This window comes from Trachurus trachurus, assembly GCF_905171665.1.
Source record: "Trachurus trachurus genome assembly, chromosome: 7".
Taxonomy (NCBI): Eukaryota; Metazoa; Chordata; class Actinopteri; order Carangiformes; family Carangidae; genus Trachurus; species Trachurus trachurus.
Genome location: NC_139901.1, coordinates 21,329,760 through 21,344,597, shown reverse-complemented (window position 1 = coordinate 21,344,597; position 14,838 = coordinate 21,329,760). Strand labels below are relative to the sequence as shown.

General features: G+C 41.3%; 1 protein-coding gene across 1 annotated transcript in view; it reads right to left on the bottom strand.

Annotated features, from left to right (window-relative positions):
- The window catches only part of cacna2d3a (calcium channel, voltage-dependent, alpha 2/delta subunit 3a), a gene marked incomplete at its 3' end in the record, with an annotated part of 113,716 nt that overhangs the window by 72,618 nt on the left and 26,260 nt on the right, over window positions 1–14,838 (bottom strand). The window contains exon 4 of the mRNA XM_083974739.1: window positions 5,644–5,703. Within this exon, the coding sequence (XP_083830865.1) occupies window positions 5,644–5,703 (60 nt within the window). The remainder of the gene's footprint in view (window positions 1–5,643; window positions 5,704–14,838) is intronic.

Genomic DNA, 14,838 nt, shown 5'->3' with positions numbered 1-14,838 from the left:
TTTTAAGATCAAATACTTTCGATCAAATTTGTTCTGGTTCTTGCATGACAAATACTATGATACAAACACAACACAACAAAAAAGAGAAGCTAATGAGGACAGTGTATTGCGAATGTTTTTTGTTTTTTAATCGCTCATACTCAGAAATGAACTGAAACAGATTCATTCAAGGTTTGTAAAGGCTTGTCAAAGCCAGTAATTCTAGGTAGCACTCAGTCTGAACTTGTAGATGAGGATACCTTGAAATGCTTGGTGCCTGCAGGTGAGGTGTAATATGTGTATAGATAAGGAAGAAGCAGTGTATATATGTAAGTGTGCATGTGATACATTCATGCGTTATATGTTGGGCAGTCAAGGCCAACTCTTGAATAAATGGCTTGGAAATCCCATCTTCGCATCACTGGCCATGCATGCGACAGGACAGCGAGGCAGAGTGTGGGTATACAGCTGCAATCACTCAGGTCAAACAATTTTTGCCAGTAATATGACAAGCATATTGGCAAACTAACAAGCATGTGGCCACCTCTCTGCACTATGGTAATACCCTTGACAAGGGAGTGTGAGAACAAAAAGTGACAAAAAAAAGAAGATTAAACATTTCTCTCCCTCCGCTCCCTCCAGTCTGGGGCTACATTTTCAGCCAGTATCGGGCTTGGCAATTGGCTGTTTGTTTCCAACCTCCAAGGAAGGATTTCATTGGCTGCAGAGGGCATAGGAGACTGCTCTCTGCTTTCCTATTTACAGTACATGAGCATTGCGGGTAAAAGAACGAGGGAGGAAAATCGCAGCAGATTACCGTGCCAATTTCACATGGAAGCAGAAGAGCTCTGGAAAGGATAGATAAGGAAATTCCTATCAAACTGCTGCCAGCCAAATATGTATCCAATAGCGAAAAAAAACACACAAACATTTTATAATAAACCCCGAATAGTGATGGAGGAGGTTTCACCCTACAGTGTGGATGTGGTATTTTTAGCACAGCTGGTGATAATTACCATCTATTCACCACATTCTGCAGTAAAAAGCACTATTAGAAATGCCACCATCAGAGCGGTGCAGAAATGAACACACACACACAGGTGTGGATATACAACAGTAATAACATGAACAAGCATATTCAAATGCACATATAACGCAACTAAAAAACAAAAAATGTGATTTGCAACCAAAGAATGCTCAAACATTTAATTTGATGCCCTGGCAATTCAAAATACAATTAGCTGAGAGAAATTAATGGCTGTGACATAATTCGCCAAGAGGTACTGAAACCTGCTTAACGAAGGATAAATACTAAAACACACACACACACACACACACACACACACACACACACACACACACACACACACACACACACACACACACACACACACACACACACACACACACACACACACAATGAGACGTAAGCACATACCAGCTCACATGGACACACGAACATGGGTACAGAACAAAGCTGATTATTACTTGTTATAACCATGATGACTGAACGGGTGAAGCAGTGAAACCTCTCACATTTGAATAGGGACTTATTTTGCATTTCATCTTTGACCATCACGGCTTTTTAATGCATTTACATAATTTAGCAAGTTCTTGATATGTTGTTGATGTTATGTGCTTGTTGCCCAGCAATAACTTTACTTTACTGATGGCAAAGTTGATGATACGTTTACTAGGCTATAAAGGTTTAATTTTCTTCTTAGTATTAATATGAATGAGTATGGTATTTTATCATAGTGTCACTGTAGGATCCATAATAAGGATTATATTTGTGTGTTTGAGTGCTGGAATGATTATGGCTAATGGAAACCTGAAAGTCCTACAGGCAATGAGCTCCTGATTTGATGTCCTACTTTTTCGGTTTAATTTCTTTGATCAAACACCAACTACATCTGTCATTACCGTATGTTAATCTCTGATTAAAGTGATCGGTATTGCTGCAGTAACACACAATGCCAACAAGCATCTGGCATGTATATATGTTTGTCATCAACATGATCATTTTTATCCTGCTTTATCACTCACTCCTTTCTCTTCCTATTTTACCCATTTGTACCCATTGATTCAGCTGGGGTCCAAAAGTGTGACACCACTTTTTGCTATCAGGCTTCTGTACATTTTCCAGAATGGTAATTCACACCCAGAGTGAACTTTCTGCAATCAGCTGTAGGTATTTTTACAGGTGGATTGCCCATGATTGTCACGCAGTAGAAAGAAAAAGTGACTTTTTACAAGTAAAAAAAAAACAAAACAAGAAAAACACAACATCTTTAAAAAAAAAAAAAAAACACTGTGAGACAGCAGTGCGTTATGGTCTAAATTTGGATCTCATGTCTCTCAGTACAAAACTGTGGGTCTTGACAGAAGCACCTGCTGATTCTTAGTAGCTTAAACCTTAAACAGTAGCTTATTATTTTCTTACATCAAACACCACTGTATAAATCATGCCAGAAACTAACGGTTATTTTCATTATAAAATAATCTAATATTTACTTTCTTCATTAATTGATTAATTGCTGTAATGTAAGACATTTATGAAAAATACATATCAAATATTCACAGTTCCAGGATAGCATCCTATACTGACTTGCAATTAAATAAAACTGACAAAAAGCGAGCTGGAAACTGGTTGGAGAAATGTCTTCAACAATTAATTAATTTTTCATGGATGAACGGTTTTACTTATCTACATCAAACAATTAATATTAAACAACATCCAAACCTAATTGGACCACAAATACCAGATCTTGCTCCTCTTTGAAGCATTGTTTAAGAGTTAATGGGATTTTCTTTTAAAGCGCAGGAGACAAAGTTGCAGAGCATGTGGAGAATCAGGCAGGTGCCTGAAAAAAGGAGAAGGGAAACGGGCACTATGAGAGACTCAGATTCAGAGTTGGACAGCAGTCAGTGGTTAAATTTAGTAATTGATCCTCCTTAATGACCCATGACAGTAGAGAACCACAGGGCATTCACTGTAATGCCTTAAAGAGCTGACAGAGTAAACACATACTCACCGCCACAGGCACAGACACAGGCACAAGCACACATAACACACACCACAGAGTTTAAAAGTAGTTTAGCAGCAAATTCTCCCAAGTCGGCTTAGCATCATATTTCCTCTTTAAAACTCAAGTTTCTGTTGTTGCTCCTCCTACTTTAATAAACTCTGCTCTGAGATGTGCTCGATGCGCAGCAAACTCAAGACGAAAACATCACAAGTGCGCACACACACACACACACACACACACACACACACACACACACACACACACACACACACACACACACACACACACACACACACACACACACACACACACACACACACACACACACACACACACACACACACACACACACACACACACACACACAATATAAAGCTGCACTCTAAAAAATAAAGCTGCTCAAATGGATTTGAGGCAGAACCATGAGAGCAGAGGCTGGGTTTGGGGGTGTGTATGCAGATATGATTAGCTGAATGCATTTGCCCAAGTCTGCAGAACTGAGGGTGGAACTCCCAGGGAATAGTTTAAAATGTGTTGAGTTTTTGAGTAGGACTACGACGGCGATATAATACCATAAATAATTCATGATTTATGTTTCAGACTCAAAATTTGTTTGTTACTGTAAATTCTGGCATAAAAACATGAGGATTAATTGCTTCACCTCTGACAAAATAGATAAGAAGCTTCCCACACACAATTCAATCGCTACTTATTATTATACATCTGTAGGCAAAATCATGGTAGATTTATTCTGCTGAGATTAAAGGTTGGGACAACAATACCCCAGGGTTTCCCCCTAAATGTTAAACTCTTCTGATGCTCAAACTACTATAAACAAATAGAACAAGATTTAACAGCAAATACTCTTGTCAACTGAAGCACTAATGAACATCTGCCTGTGAAGCGTCTGTCTTTTGCAACAAACATAGAGGTACTGTATGGTCCAGGTAGATACCAGAGACCTACCATTTACTATTGATTGGTTTCCTGTTTGTGTGTGTAATGAGGAGGGTGAGCTGGGGGTTACACTCTTGTCACAATGTGATGATAGCTCATGTATAGACGTTTTCATTATTTTGAAATAAAGCAATTTAACTAATTACTAATCAATCTTCAGGGATACATTTTATTATAGTTTATTTACTCAAATTTACACTATTTAAATCCAGTACTCTGTAATGATCTCTCCACAACTCTACCCTCATCACCCGTCTCCAGGTCGTTCCACTTCTCTATTTGCATCTCTGCTTGTTCTCCAAAAGGGTCTGCCTGTGGCGCAGCCTCCTGCTTGCCCACCAGAAGGGCTCAGTGAGTCTTCACCTTCTGCCACCACCTGCTCAGACAGACTCCTCAAACTCCATACTGGTCCTGTCCTCACCAACACCCTCTGGACTGGACCCGCCTGTCCAGCCTCAATGGTGGCCTCCTCCTGAGCCACCTGGTCTGGCACCCCAGCCTCTGTCTCCAGCCCTGGTCCTCCGCTCAGCCCTGTTCTGCTGCTGAGCCGTGCCCCTTTGGGCCAGACAGGTGCAGAGCAGGGGGCCTCAGGAGCTGGGCATGAGATTGGGGTTGGAGACAGAGGCCGGGCAGACAGGCCGGGCAGCTGTTCCCCTGAGTTTCTCAGCCCCTTTTTCTCAGAGCTGCAGGAGGAAGTGCAGGGTACAGAGCCAGCTCCACAGAGAGCCAGCTCCACAGAGACACAGGTTCCCAGCTCCACAGCCAAGCTTCAACCACAGATCTCCAACTCACTGCCCTTTTTATGGACTTTATGTTTGAAGTCCTGTGTATTAAATCCTATTTTATTTTGAAATTATACCTTCTTGTGTGTCTGTTGGATGTGTTATTTCTTGTTCATCCCTCTTTTGTAATTATCTGTGCTGCCTTGCTGTGTTTCACCTACGCCCAGCTATCCCTGCTTCCCTTTATGTTTTCAAGTGTCTTTCCTCTTTCTTATAAAGTATTGTCAGTTTGTACATTTCTTCTTGTGCCTCTTTTCACAGTTAATATTTTTGCTTCTGTTCTTATGAAGTACATTTTGTGTTTTCTCTCCTTTAAAAAAAAGTTCACAAAGAATTCACATTCACTCCTTGACAGTACAGTATAATGATGTATGGTGTAACCAACGTAATAATGTATTATAAGGTAATATTGAAATTTCCTACTTTCAATATCGAACATTTTCTTTACATTGCTCATGCAATTCTTTCAGTTCACAGCATAAAAAAATAACTCCTCATGACATCCTCGTGATATGCATGTTTCGAGGCACGTCTGCTCCAGTGAGACTGTGAATATGTGACAGTGTGACCGTAACGCGGCCAGACATACGCTGACAAAATGATTACAGAGAAATGTGCACTAACACACTTTTAAAAGACTGTTAAGCCTAGTCATGTGCAACAGACTACAGAACAACATTGCTAATGTTTCTGCCTGTCTCTCCCCTGTTGTGTTTATAGAGGCCCATGTCAGTCACCGGACCAATCTCACACAGCACACGGGCTTCTGTCGAATGAATTATTTTCAGCATGAATTAATGGGCATGTTGGTTTTTTATAGTGGTTGGGTGGTCTGTATATACGCAGATGCGCGGGGAACACACACACACACACACACACACACACAGTACACATACCTGTAGGTTTGGATCCTCCTCATGCTGTAGGTGAGCTTCCTCTGCCGCTTCCACCAGCCTCTACAGGAGAGGTGAGATATAATAGCTTTAGCACAAAAGTGAATTGATTAAGGGGGTCAAAAAATAATAGGCAGAGAAACATCCATACAGAAAACAGCATTACAACTGGCTTTATAAGTACCCCTAAGCACTAGACCAACACTTCAACCCCTAAGGACACGCATACACACAGACACAGATAGCAGACAGACATTTGGCGATCTTGTGAAAAGAGGCTATTTTCCTAAATGGTTCAGCAGTAAAGGTAATGACTGCCTCGGGTTCTTTGGACACAACCACAACAAACTCCATCATCAGTTCATGCTGTTTTACACATGCACTCTCTCTCTCTCTCATGCACTCAGTAACACACACATACACAAACATACACACACTCTCACTCCATCATCACCCTCTTGCTGCTACCGTCTGCTGTGTGTGCCTGTAGGGTGGTGCGGGTATCTGTGTGCCTGTATGAGACAACGTTTTTGCTCTCTCTCACTTCCTCTCTCATGGGAACAATCACCTTTTGAAAATAGCTTTTTGTCAAAAGCAGGCAACAAGATGTCATCGTCATCACTCTTCAATAAAGGACAATCACAGAGAAATGTAAGTTGCACAGTGACATTTAAATTAAACTTCTCCCTGGTTTATGGTTGTCTCTGGGTGTGCAGCAGTAACAAGGTGAGAAAAATATTAGACCACAGAAAGAGCTAGAATCCAAAATTGTAACCCTTGTTACAGTGTATAGATGGTTAGCCTGAGAAATACAACTTGGACACAGACCGTTTGAATATGACGAGGTGTGACGTCACCCATTGTCGGGCATTGGAGCAGGTTGTAGTTCTTCAAGTCTCATGTTGTCCAACTAATTATCAAAATCCCAAAGATGTTGAGTTTAAAAACAGCAAAAGACAGGAAACCCTCACTGCCAATGAATGTTGGCAGGTTTGCTTGATGAATCACTTGTTGTCAATTCATTTTTGTTGCTTCTCTAATTGATTTCAGCATTAGTGAACATGTGTGCTTATGTGGGAGTTTGTGTATATATGTGAGACATCTTGTTGCCCCAGAGGGTGATTTGTTTTCACAGTTTGTCCTTGTATTTCACATAGAAACCACCAAGATATGCAGCACACAATACTTTGTCACGAATACGCATGCACATTCATGCTGCACATATCCCAACTCACATTTCTATACATGTAAATGCACGCTCACACAGATGTGTCAACAGTGTCAAGGCACTTTGTGCATAAGGGACAAGGCTCCTGCCAAAACAGGCTCTTCTCTATTTTACAGTAAAGCTCAGCATCTATGACCAGAAAAGCAGCCATGTAAAAAGCAGACTGAGGTTATGATCAGTGTTATTTGCTAGTACAAAAAGCATGTCATGGCCCTCTCCTTCATGTCTGAGAGGTTGGGGTAGGGATGCAGATTATTTTGGAGGGCGTATGCGTGACGCCGGAGAGTTTTCTGAGCATGGGGTCTTTGCTTATCCTCAAGTAAGATGGCATAATCACAGTATGTGAGATATAAAGTGATGGATGAGAGGCGAGATACAGTTATTTGTAAGCTGCAGAGGAAGGGACAGAGGTTACTCAATGAGCGCCTCTGGTGTATGTGTTGGTGATGATGGTAACTATATCAATTACTACAGTGGTGTCTAAGGACATTGTAAATCGGTGCTCAATAAAATCAGTCTATGGTAGTAATGGCCGGTGAACAATAGCACAGAAAGGCTAAAGGTGAAGGGCCTGTGGGAAGCTTTTCTGGCCTTGATCTTAACTGTCCGTGACCCCCACCCACCAACGCCCTCTCAATCCAAACAGACACACAAACACACACACTTCTTTCTACTTCTAGCTGTGATGCACATGGTATGTTCTTAGCGCAAATCACTCTTCTCATTCACAGCTGGTCGTGGTGTCTATGAGTTTTGGTAATGCACTTCCATTTTGCATTTCCATTCAAATGGCTTTACTCGTAAAACCACTGCAATCAGCCTGCTTATTTCAGCTGAGCCATGTGTGAGAGTGTGTATGTGTGTGCTGCTGCTGCTGCTGCTGCTGCTGCTGCTGTTGTGTGCAGGCAGGCTGTTTTGGGAAGCAAACACTGTAATCTAGAACCTGGCCAATCATTTTTCTTCACCATAGCAACACACCTGGCTGGCCATTGCATATCACTCTGTACTTGGTTCCATTCGGCTATTGATTCATGTATTTGGCATGTTACAGGCAGAGAGGGATAAGCTAAACAGCGAACACCTCTGTGTCCTCTTTGGCCTGACAGATCTTTTTCGGAATCAAATAAGAAACTCTTATGTCTATGTGAGGGCATGTGTGCTTGTGTTTGTGTGCATCCGGGCACTAAGAGGCATCACAAAACCTCCAGCAGGTGCATCTGCTGGAAATTCACAACAAAGCATGCTCCAGGAACAAACAAAGATAAGGACGGCGGGATAAAGGGAGGATGTGAGAGGAATGAGAGAATAACATTCCCTAAAGGTCTGAATGCTTAACCTCACACTCCCAGCAAAATGTCAGACTCTGCCTGTAAAGCCGGTGTCGATAGAAACACACTTTTCGCATTTATGAGTGGGTGATGTGTGTGTGTTTGCATGCACACGCGTGAGTGTTAATGTTTTCCTCAGCTGACACGTGTTAAGATATTAGCCCTCTGACCTATTTTGTCTTGCAGCTACTTTTGCAAATGTCAATCACTGAATGCAAGAGTATGTTAGTGAGTGTGATGAAATCTGATTGAATCCAAGTATGAAAAAAAATGTCACAGTATTGTTTCTTGTGGTAAACTCAAAATCAAGCCTATTAGTATGTCCTATTGCAAACAAAAACAGTTACCTTTGAGAATTGCACAATTCATCACCCATGGAATACATTCATAGATACATGGCCGATGATAATTTCATCTCTACTGCAGTCTACTGAACATTTAAACACTTGATTCTCACCGGCGGATAATCTATTCTGGCATATTATTCATGTAGTGTAGCTTACCATGGAGGAAGATGGGACTTAGAGCTCTTGGGTAAAAATAACTTCCATCATGGCAGGGAGTTTTTCAATTGGAAAAACAGATTAGAGATAAGTAGGTACCACTCACTCCTCTGAATTTCAATTCTACCATATCACCAGGATGAACATTCCAGGTGGTGTGTTTGTCTTTGTGTGCATGTTGTGTTGCTGTGGACATACCCGAGTGTGTGTGTGTGTGTGTGTGTGTGTGTGTGTGTGTGTGTGTGTGTGTGTGCTCTGCCTGTACGCGTGTGTTTGCGTGTCTCTGATATATTCAAATGAGCCTGCCACATCTTTTTGTCAATAGGTGGTCCTGCCAAGGTGCATGATGCAGTTTAAAAAGAAAGAGGAAATGACTTTTCTTCTCAAGTCATTCTGTCGAGGCTGGGGCTTAGTACGTGATGACAGCAATAATTAAACTGACACAGTCAGAGAGGTAGCCCCCACCCCCCCCCCCACCCCCACCCCACCAGACACACATACACATGTGCGTACACACTTACAAGCCTTCACTGTAGCTGACAGCCGAACACACAGAGGTAACGAGACTCGCTGAGGTAACTGGATTTGTTAACGCTATAGAAAAAGAATCTGGCATCTCTACCTGATTACAGATCCCTGATTGTCTGCTGGCCTCCGTCTTCACAGAGCTGCCATTCGCAACACAAACCTGATTAGACCAGGCCCAACTCATCTGGACATGGGCAGGCTCTATTTTTCTTTTAATTCCCTCAGGCTCATTTTATTTGAGATTTGTTTTGAGCAAAATCTAACTACAAGAAGCCAGATGTGTTAACACGTAACGTTCCCATGTAGCTTTGTCAGCACACATAAGCAATGATGCCTGGAAAGACTCTGTTAGCATCAATGTTTTTGACCTACTGAAAGGAAACATCTGAGGAACAGCATAAAGTTTATGATATTTAGGTTTGAACTTGACTTTCTTAAAGGGGAACTATGAAAGTTCGGTCACTTTTCTGCTTTTTGTTAAAGGGACAACGAGGAGTTTGTATTTGGTTATAAAAAAGTCTCATATTAATGTGGATTAATCTACGTTACCCACACTTGTTAATGGGTCCATTTTCAATAAATATATCGTTTTGTCTTTATCGTTATTTTGTTATTATTATTAGTGGTCGCTCGCCCAGCATTTCCTACTTTCAGTTACGCGGACGCTGCCCGGTGGGTCATGGGAATTACACCGCTGAATCACCGTTTATGGTCGGAACTACAACGGTATCTGATTGTCTTTGAACCTCCAACTTTCATTCTTGATCAATGAAAACATTCATGGCAAATGTTTTCGCTTTCGTCCGTCTTGCGCCGGTCCAAGAATTTCACCGTGCGCGGAGGCTCATGGGAAATGTAGTGTGAAAACCCTTCGCTTTCCAAAATTCCTCGTTGTCCCTTTAACCCTCCTCCCAGTCATGTGCATTGGTCAACGAAGCTGGCGAGAACACAAGGTTGGTTTTCGGCCAAGAGGCACTACGTGGAAGGCAGAGACTCCATTCTCCCTTGTAACAAGTTACAAGTCATTTGTTTCACAATTACTCCTAAGCTGTTAAATTAAGGTAAAAATGTAGCATATAAAAATCCTGCATAGTTCCACTTTGAAAAAATCTTACTCCCCATTTCCCTAGCACAAGTTGAGGCGCTGTCTTCCCCTTCAATTAAACACAATTTCTGTTCCTATTTCATCATTTTTCATCCCGCCCCCTTCCACCCGCCCAGGCCATTTCTCTGACATTTGCACTCATCTACCCCCTTTCATTATCTGACATCCTGTGATTATGATTTGCCTGACAAAGGATTCAGCTTGTTTACACATTAAAAAGTTCATAAACGATCCCCCTCATTTAGCTGTCAACCAGACTGGCTTATTGTTCTTGCGCCGTACTGGCTACGTGGCTACGTTTCCTGATGGCTGAAGCTGCTGACCTTAACAGATGCCTATCCATTATGAATGCATCACTAAAGCTGTGAAAGTTAGCGAAGGCTGTCATATATAGCTGAGCAATGCTAACAACCACTGTCAGAGAAGCAGAGGAGGGGTGGACGATGTCACATACATTATTGACTAGTAGCGGAAGTCTAGGAGTTTTTTTCGAGCAGTACATTAAGCCTTGCCTCGGCAAGAGGAGAGGAGGGCAGTGGCCTGAATCTGAATGTTCTCTCGAGGTAGCCTGGAATAAGACCACAGCCAACTTCACTTCTAAATAGACTCACATAAAAAACATTCCCAGAGGTGCAGTATGCTGTCGGTTCAGCATTCATTTTGTACTTTCAGTTCAAACCTAACTTTTCTCTCTCATCTTTTGTGCTTAGACTTTGCTGAAGAGCTCTGAACATTTTACACACTTTGACAGTTGTTTCTCAAATTTGAATGTTTGTCCATTTAAAGCATCCATCTTCTTGACCTTACACAAATAAAGTACTAAAAGCAAACTTTTTACTTTTACACAATCACTTGACATGATTCTATTTGGCCAGATGTATAGCTTTTCCATGGTTGTAAGCGGAAATGCTAACTAAGCCTTGGCCCCCTGGATCAGGGCAGGTCCAACGGGTCTTGGTTCTGCCAGAGGCTTGATCCGTCGAGACCTCAGCTGAGCTGAGGCAGAATGGCTCAGGTCAGCCCATCAATAGCACTGTGGACAGCAATTAATATCGTCAAACCAGCCAGGGAAGAGTTGCAGCATCAACAAAAATGGAAAAGTGCGCTGTGACACTTTGCTTCCTCTGTTTTGCACACTTAGATTGGGTACAAGGCAAGGAGACAGAGCATGGTGGAGAGACAGATAAAAAAGGAAAATGAAAGAGAGAGGGAGGAAAGTGGTGCACAGTGAAACATCAGATCCCAATAATCAATACGTGACAAGTTCTCAGCAGTTCTGCTGACTGAAAGGGAATATGAAGTGCTTAACCCAGCTCTGCCATCCTTCTCACATTTCCTCTTTCTTCATGCTTTCTTTGCTTTCATTTTATGCTTAGACTGAACTTTTGACTAATCCTTTATTCTTGACATTTACCTTTCCCATCCTTCCAGCCTACATCCTCATTTCATCACTCTAGAAAACAATATAATCTCTCACCCTTTGATGATATAGTGACAGAAAAACAACCAGAGAGAAGAAGAGGGAAGAGACAATTGTTGTCCTGACATCTACTGGCTGGCTCCGCCTTGTCATTAGTAGCCATCACTCTCAACACACACACACTCTCACACAGATGTGACAATGATCTGAGACTGAAGACAGCTAATGAAATGAGGGAAATGAGGGAAGCAGTGATGTGAGCTCAGCATGACAGTGCAGTGTCCCAGGGAGGAGGGAAGACAGGAGGGAAAAGGACACGACAGCAGGGACGGACCACACCATTAAAATCTTTTTTTTTTTTTTAAACATAGTCTGCAATAAAAAAAAATTAAAGTCAACATTTTTGTTGTGTATTCTTTCTCCATATCAGAAAAAAAAATGTTGAAAGAGAAACCTGAAGACAAATATTCAGTGTGCTTCCTTCTACTTGTTTTGTGGGCATTTTCAGCATCCAAAGAAATGCTGTCATCCCATTGTGACTCACTTTGAGCTCTAGGGAGGCCAGAGAACAAGCTGCCATTGCATTACAACATACTGCTGCTCATGTACGTACTTGAAAATAAGAATTTTGTTCTTAATTTGCTCGCCTAGTTAAATAAAGGTTAAATAAAAAATAAAAAATATGACAATTACAAACTCAGAGTTAATAAAAACATGTGATTTAAAAGTCCATTGAAGTTCCATCAGTTTGAGGTGATAAGGAGGCTGCAATATTCCTCATATTCAATACAAATATATATCCAAGTCCAATATTCCAATCACAATTTCTACATAGTTTAACTTCTAATACTTGCAGAACAGCTTTGGATGGAAACACGCATTGAACTGAATTTTCTTTCAAAGACTTTGGCGAAACTGAGATGTACAATAGATTTGGATGGCAATTTTATAGCTCTCTGACAATGACCTTAAAGGGAAATTGTGGTCTATTATGGTCCGAGTACATTTTGTTAGTTTGATTCTTTCTTTAAACCAAACTGTAAGCTGGTAATTTGGTTTTCCATTTCAAACCAAAATTTGGTTATGGAGGAAACCAAAATCAAATAACAGTCAATTATGATTGTCACAAAATTCCTCTTTTCATTTATGATCTTAAACAAAACATTAACGCCAATGACAGACCGTTCAAAATAAAAGCTCAGTGAATTGAATTATAGCCTATAAAATCTTTTTTTTTTCCTTGTAAATGTTGTGTTATAAGCATATAGATGCATTTTCACAGCTGTTTGCCGCTTATATGTGTATGTTTTGTTTATAAAAAGATTTTTAAAAAACATATTACGATCTGCTGCAGTGTTGGCCACCTTAAGGAATAATGCTGGGGGCAGGGTGATACACACCAGTTCTACTCAGAGACTCATTCCGACCCTGAGATCTCCAACCCCGGGCATATTTGGCAGATGGCAACGGCCCCTTTATGGTTCTTTTCCACTCTTTTTAGCCACATGAGATCCAGTCCCAGACCTCGGCTACAGTCAGGGATTTCATCAGGCTCCCAGGGCTTCCCTTTATTTGGTGTCAGCCGTACTCCAAATAAAGGGATTCCATCTCCAACTAAACTGTCCAGATTGTGTCCAGTTGTTCTGGACCATCCCTCTACTTTTATGTGTGCCTGACTCTGATTTATTTTGCATTTGGTGCAGCTTCTTTTATAAGCTACATGTGTAGTTCTGTCACTTATTCCTGCTGAAATTTTCCCTATATGGTAAACTAACTTGGCTGCATCTAGGTTGCAGCTTCTTGTCCCCCCACTTTCAGGAGTTGTAGTGGAAACTGTTAAGTCTAATTGGCAGCTTTGCGTGGGGAATCACCTCCACGGTGCTGCACGACTTCTTTCATGACAGGTGGAGCCTACACAGAGGTATACAGACAGGTGGAGCAGGCGGCAAATTGATATGGAAGCTGGTTCAGGAGATCAGCGAGAGGAGATGAAGCAAACAGAAATCATGATCGCAGCAGTAAGACTGTATTAGTAACAATGAAAAAGTCTGTAACTATGCGAGACTTACTCTTAGCGATGTCATCACATTCTCAGTTAACTTGCTGATGCCATGATACAATTACTTTATAAAAATGATAACTATGAAAATAAGACCAAAGTAGTAATACACCAGCATTTCCCATTACATGTTGGCGCTTTTCAGCTAATAGAAGGAAACACATCTTTATTCAGATCATCTCCTGCAGACAGGGAGTTACACCACATTCTTGAAATGCTAAATTTGTGTTTGAAATTCATTGTGCATGTTAGCAAATGAAAATTAAAGTTCATAGGAGGTTTTGCTGGCAGCAAAATTTCATTAAAAGTCCTGTGTGTGCCTTTTATTTTTAACCTACACCCACGCAGGCTTCCTCTGCTCTACATTGGTAATCATGTTGAAGACTACAGAGGCATAGCTGCCACAGGTAAATGATATCAGCAGGTACAGAGCAGAGACCGAATGCCATTACAGGAGAAACAGCCCTGGCAGCAAGGCATCCACTCTGCTTTGAAGTGCATTTGTCACATGAAACACAGCCATGCTTGACTTCAAAGAGGGCATTACAATAGTTCCACGCCTTTCAACTTTGATAACAACATGTTCACTGTTTCTTTAACCGTCTGCTGTTGCTGCCATTTCTAGCCAGCAGACCAGCTTTTTTCAGGAGACATAGAAAGAGGAGAGGTGAGCTGAGGAGATGAGATGGGAGGAGAGGAGAGGAGAGGACAGGAGAGGCTGTCTGCTTCATAATGATAATATCCCACTGACTCAGGAAGTGATGAAGGTAATGGTAATTAAAAAGTAACAATGGTGAGCGAAGTGCTTGCTGAGCTCAGGAATAAACATAAATACACACACATCACTATGGATTTACATTACACATTCAAAACTACCCAAAGGACACAAATACTTATACTCTCTCTCTCACACACGCACACACACAATGTCCTTTGCAAGCGCATGTTTACTTTGAAACATTGTGTGAATGGCCTTTTTAATCTTATCTATAGTGGAGTTGCAATTTAATTGGTGAAGCGACTGAAA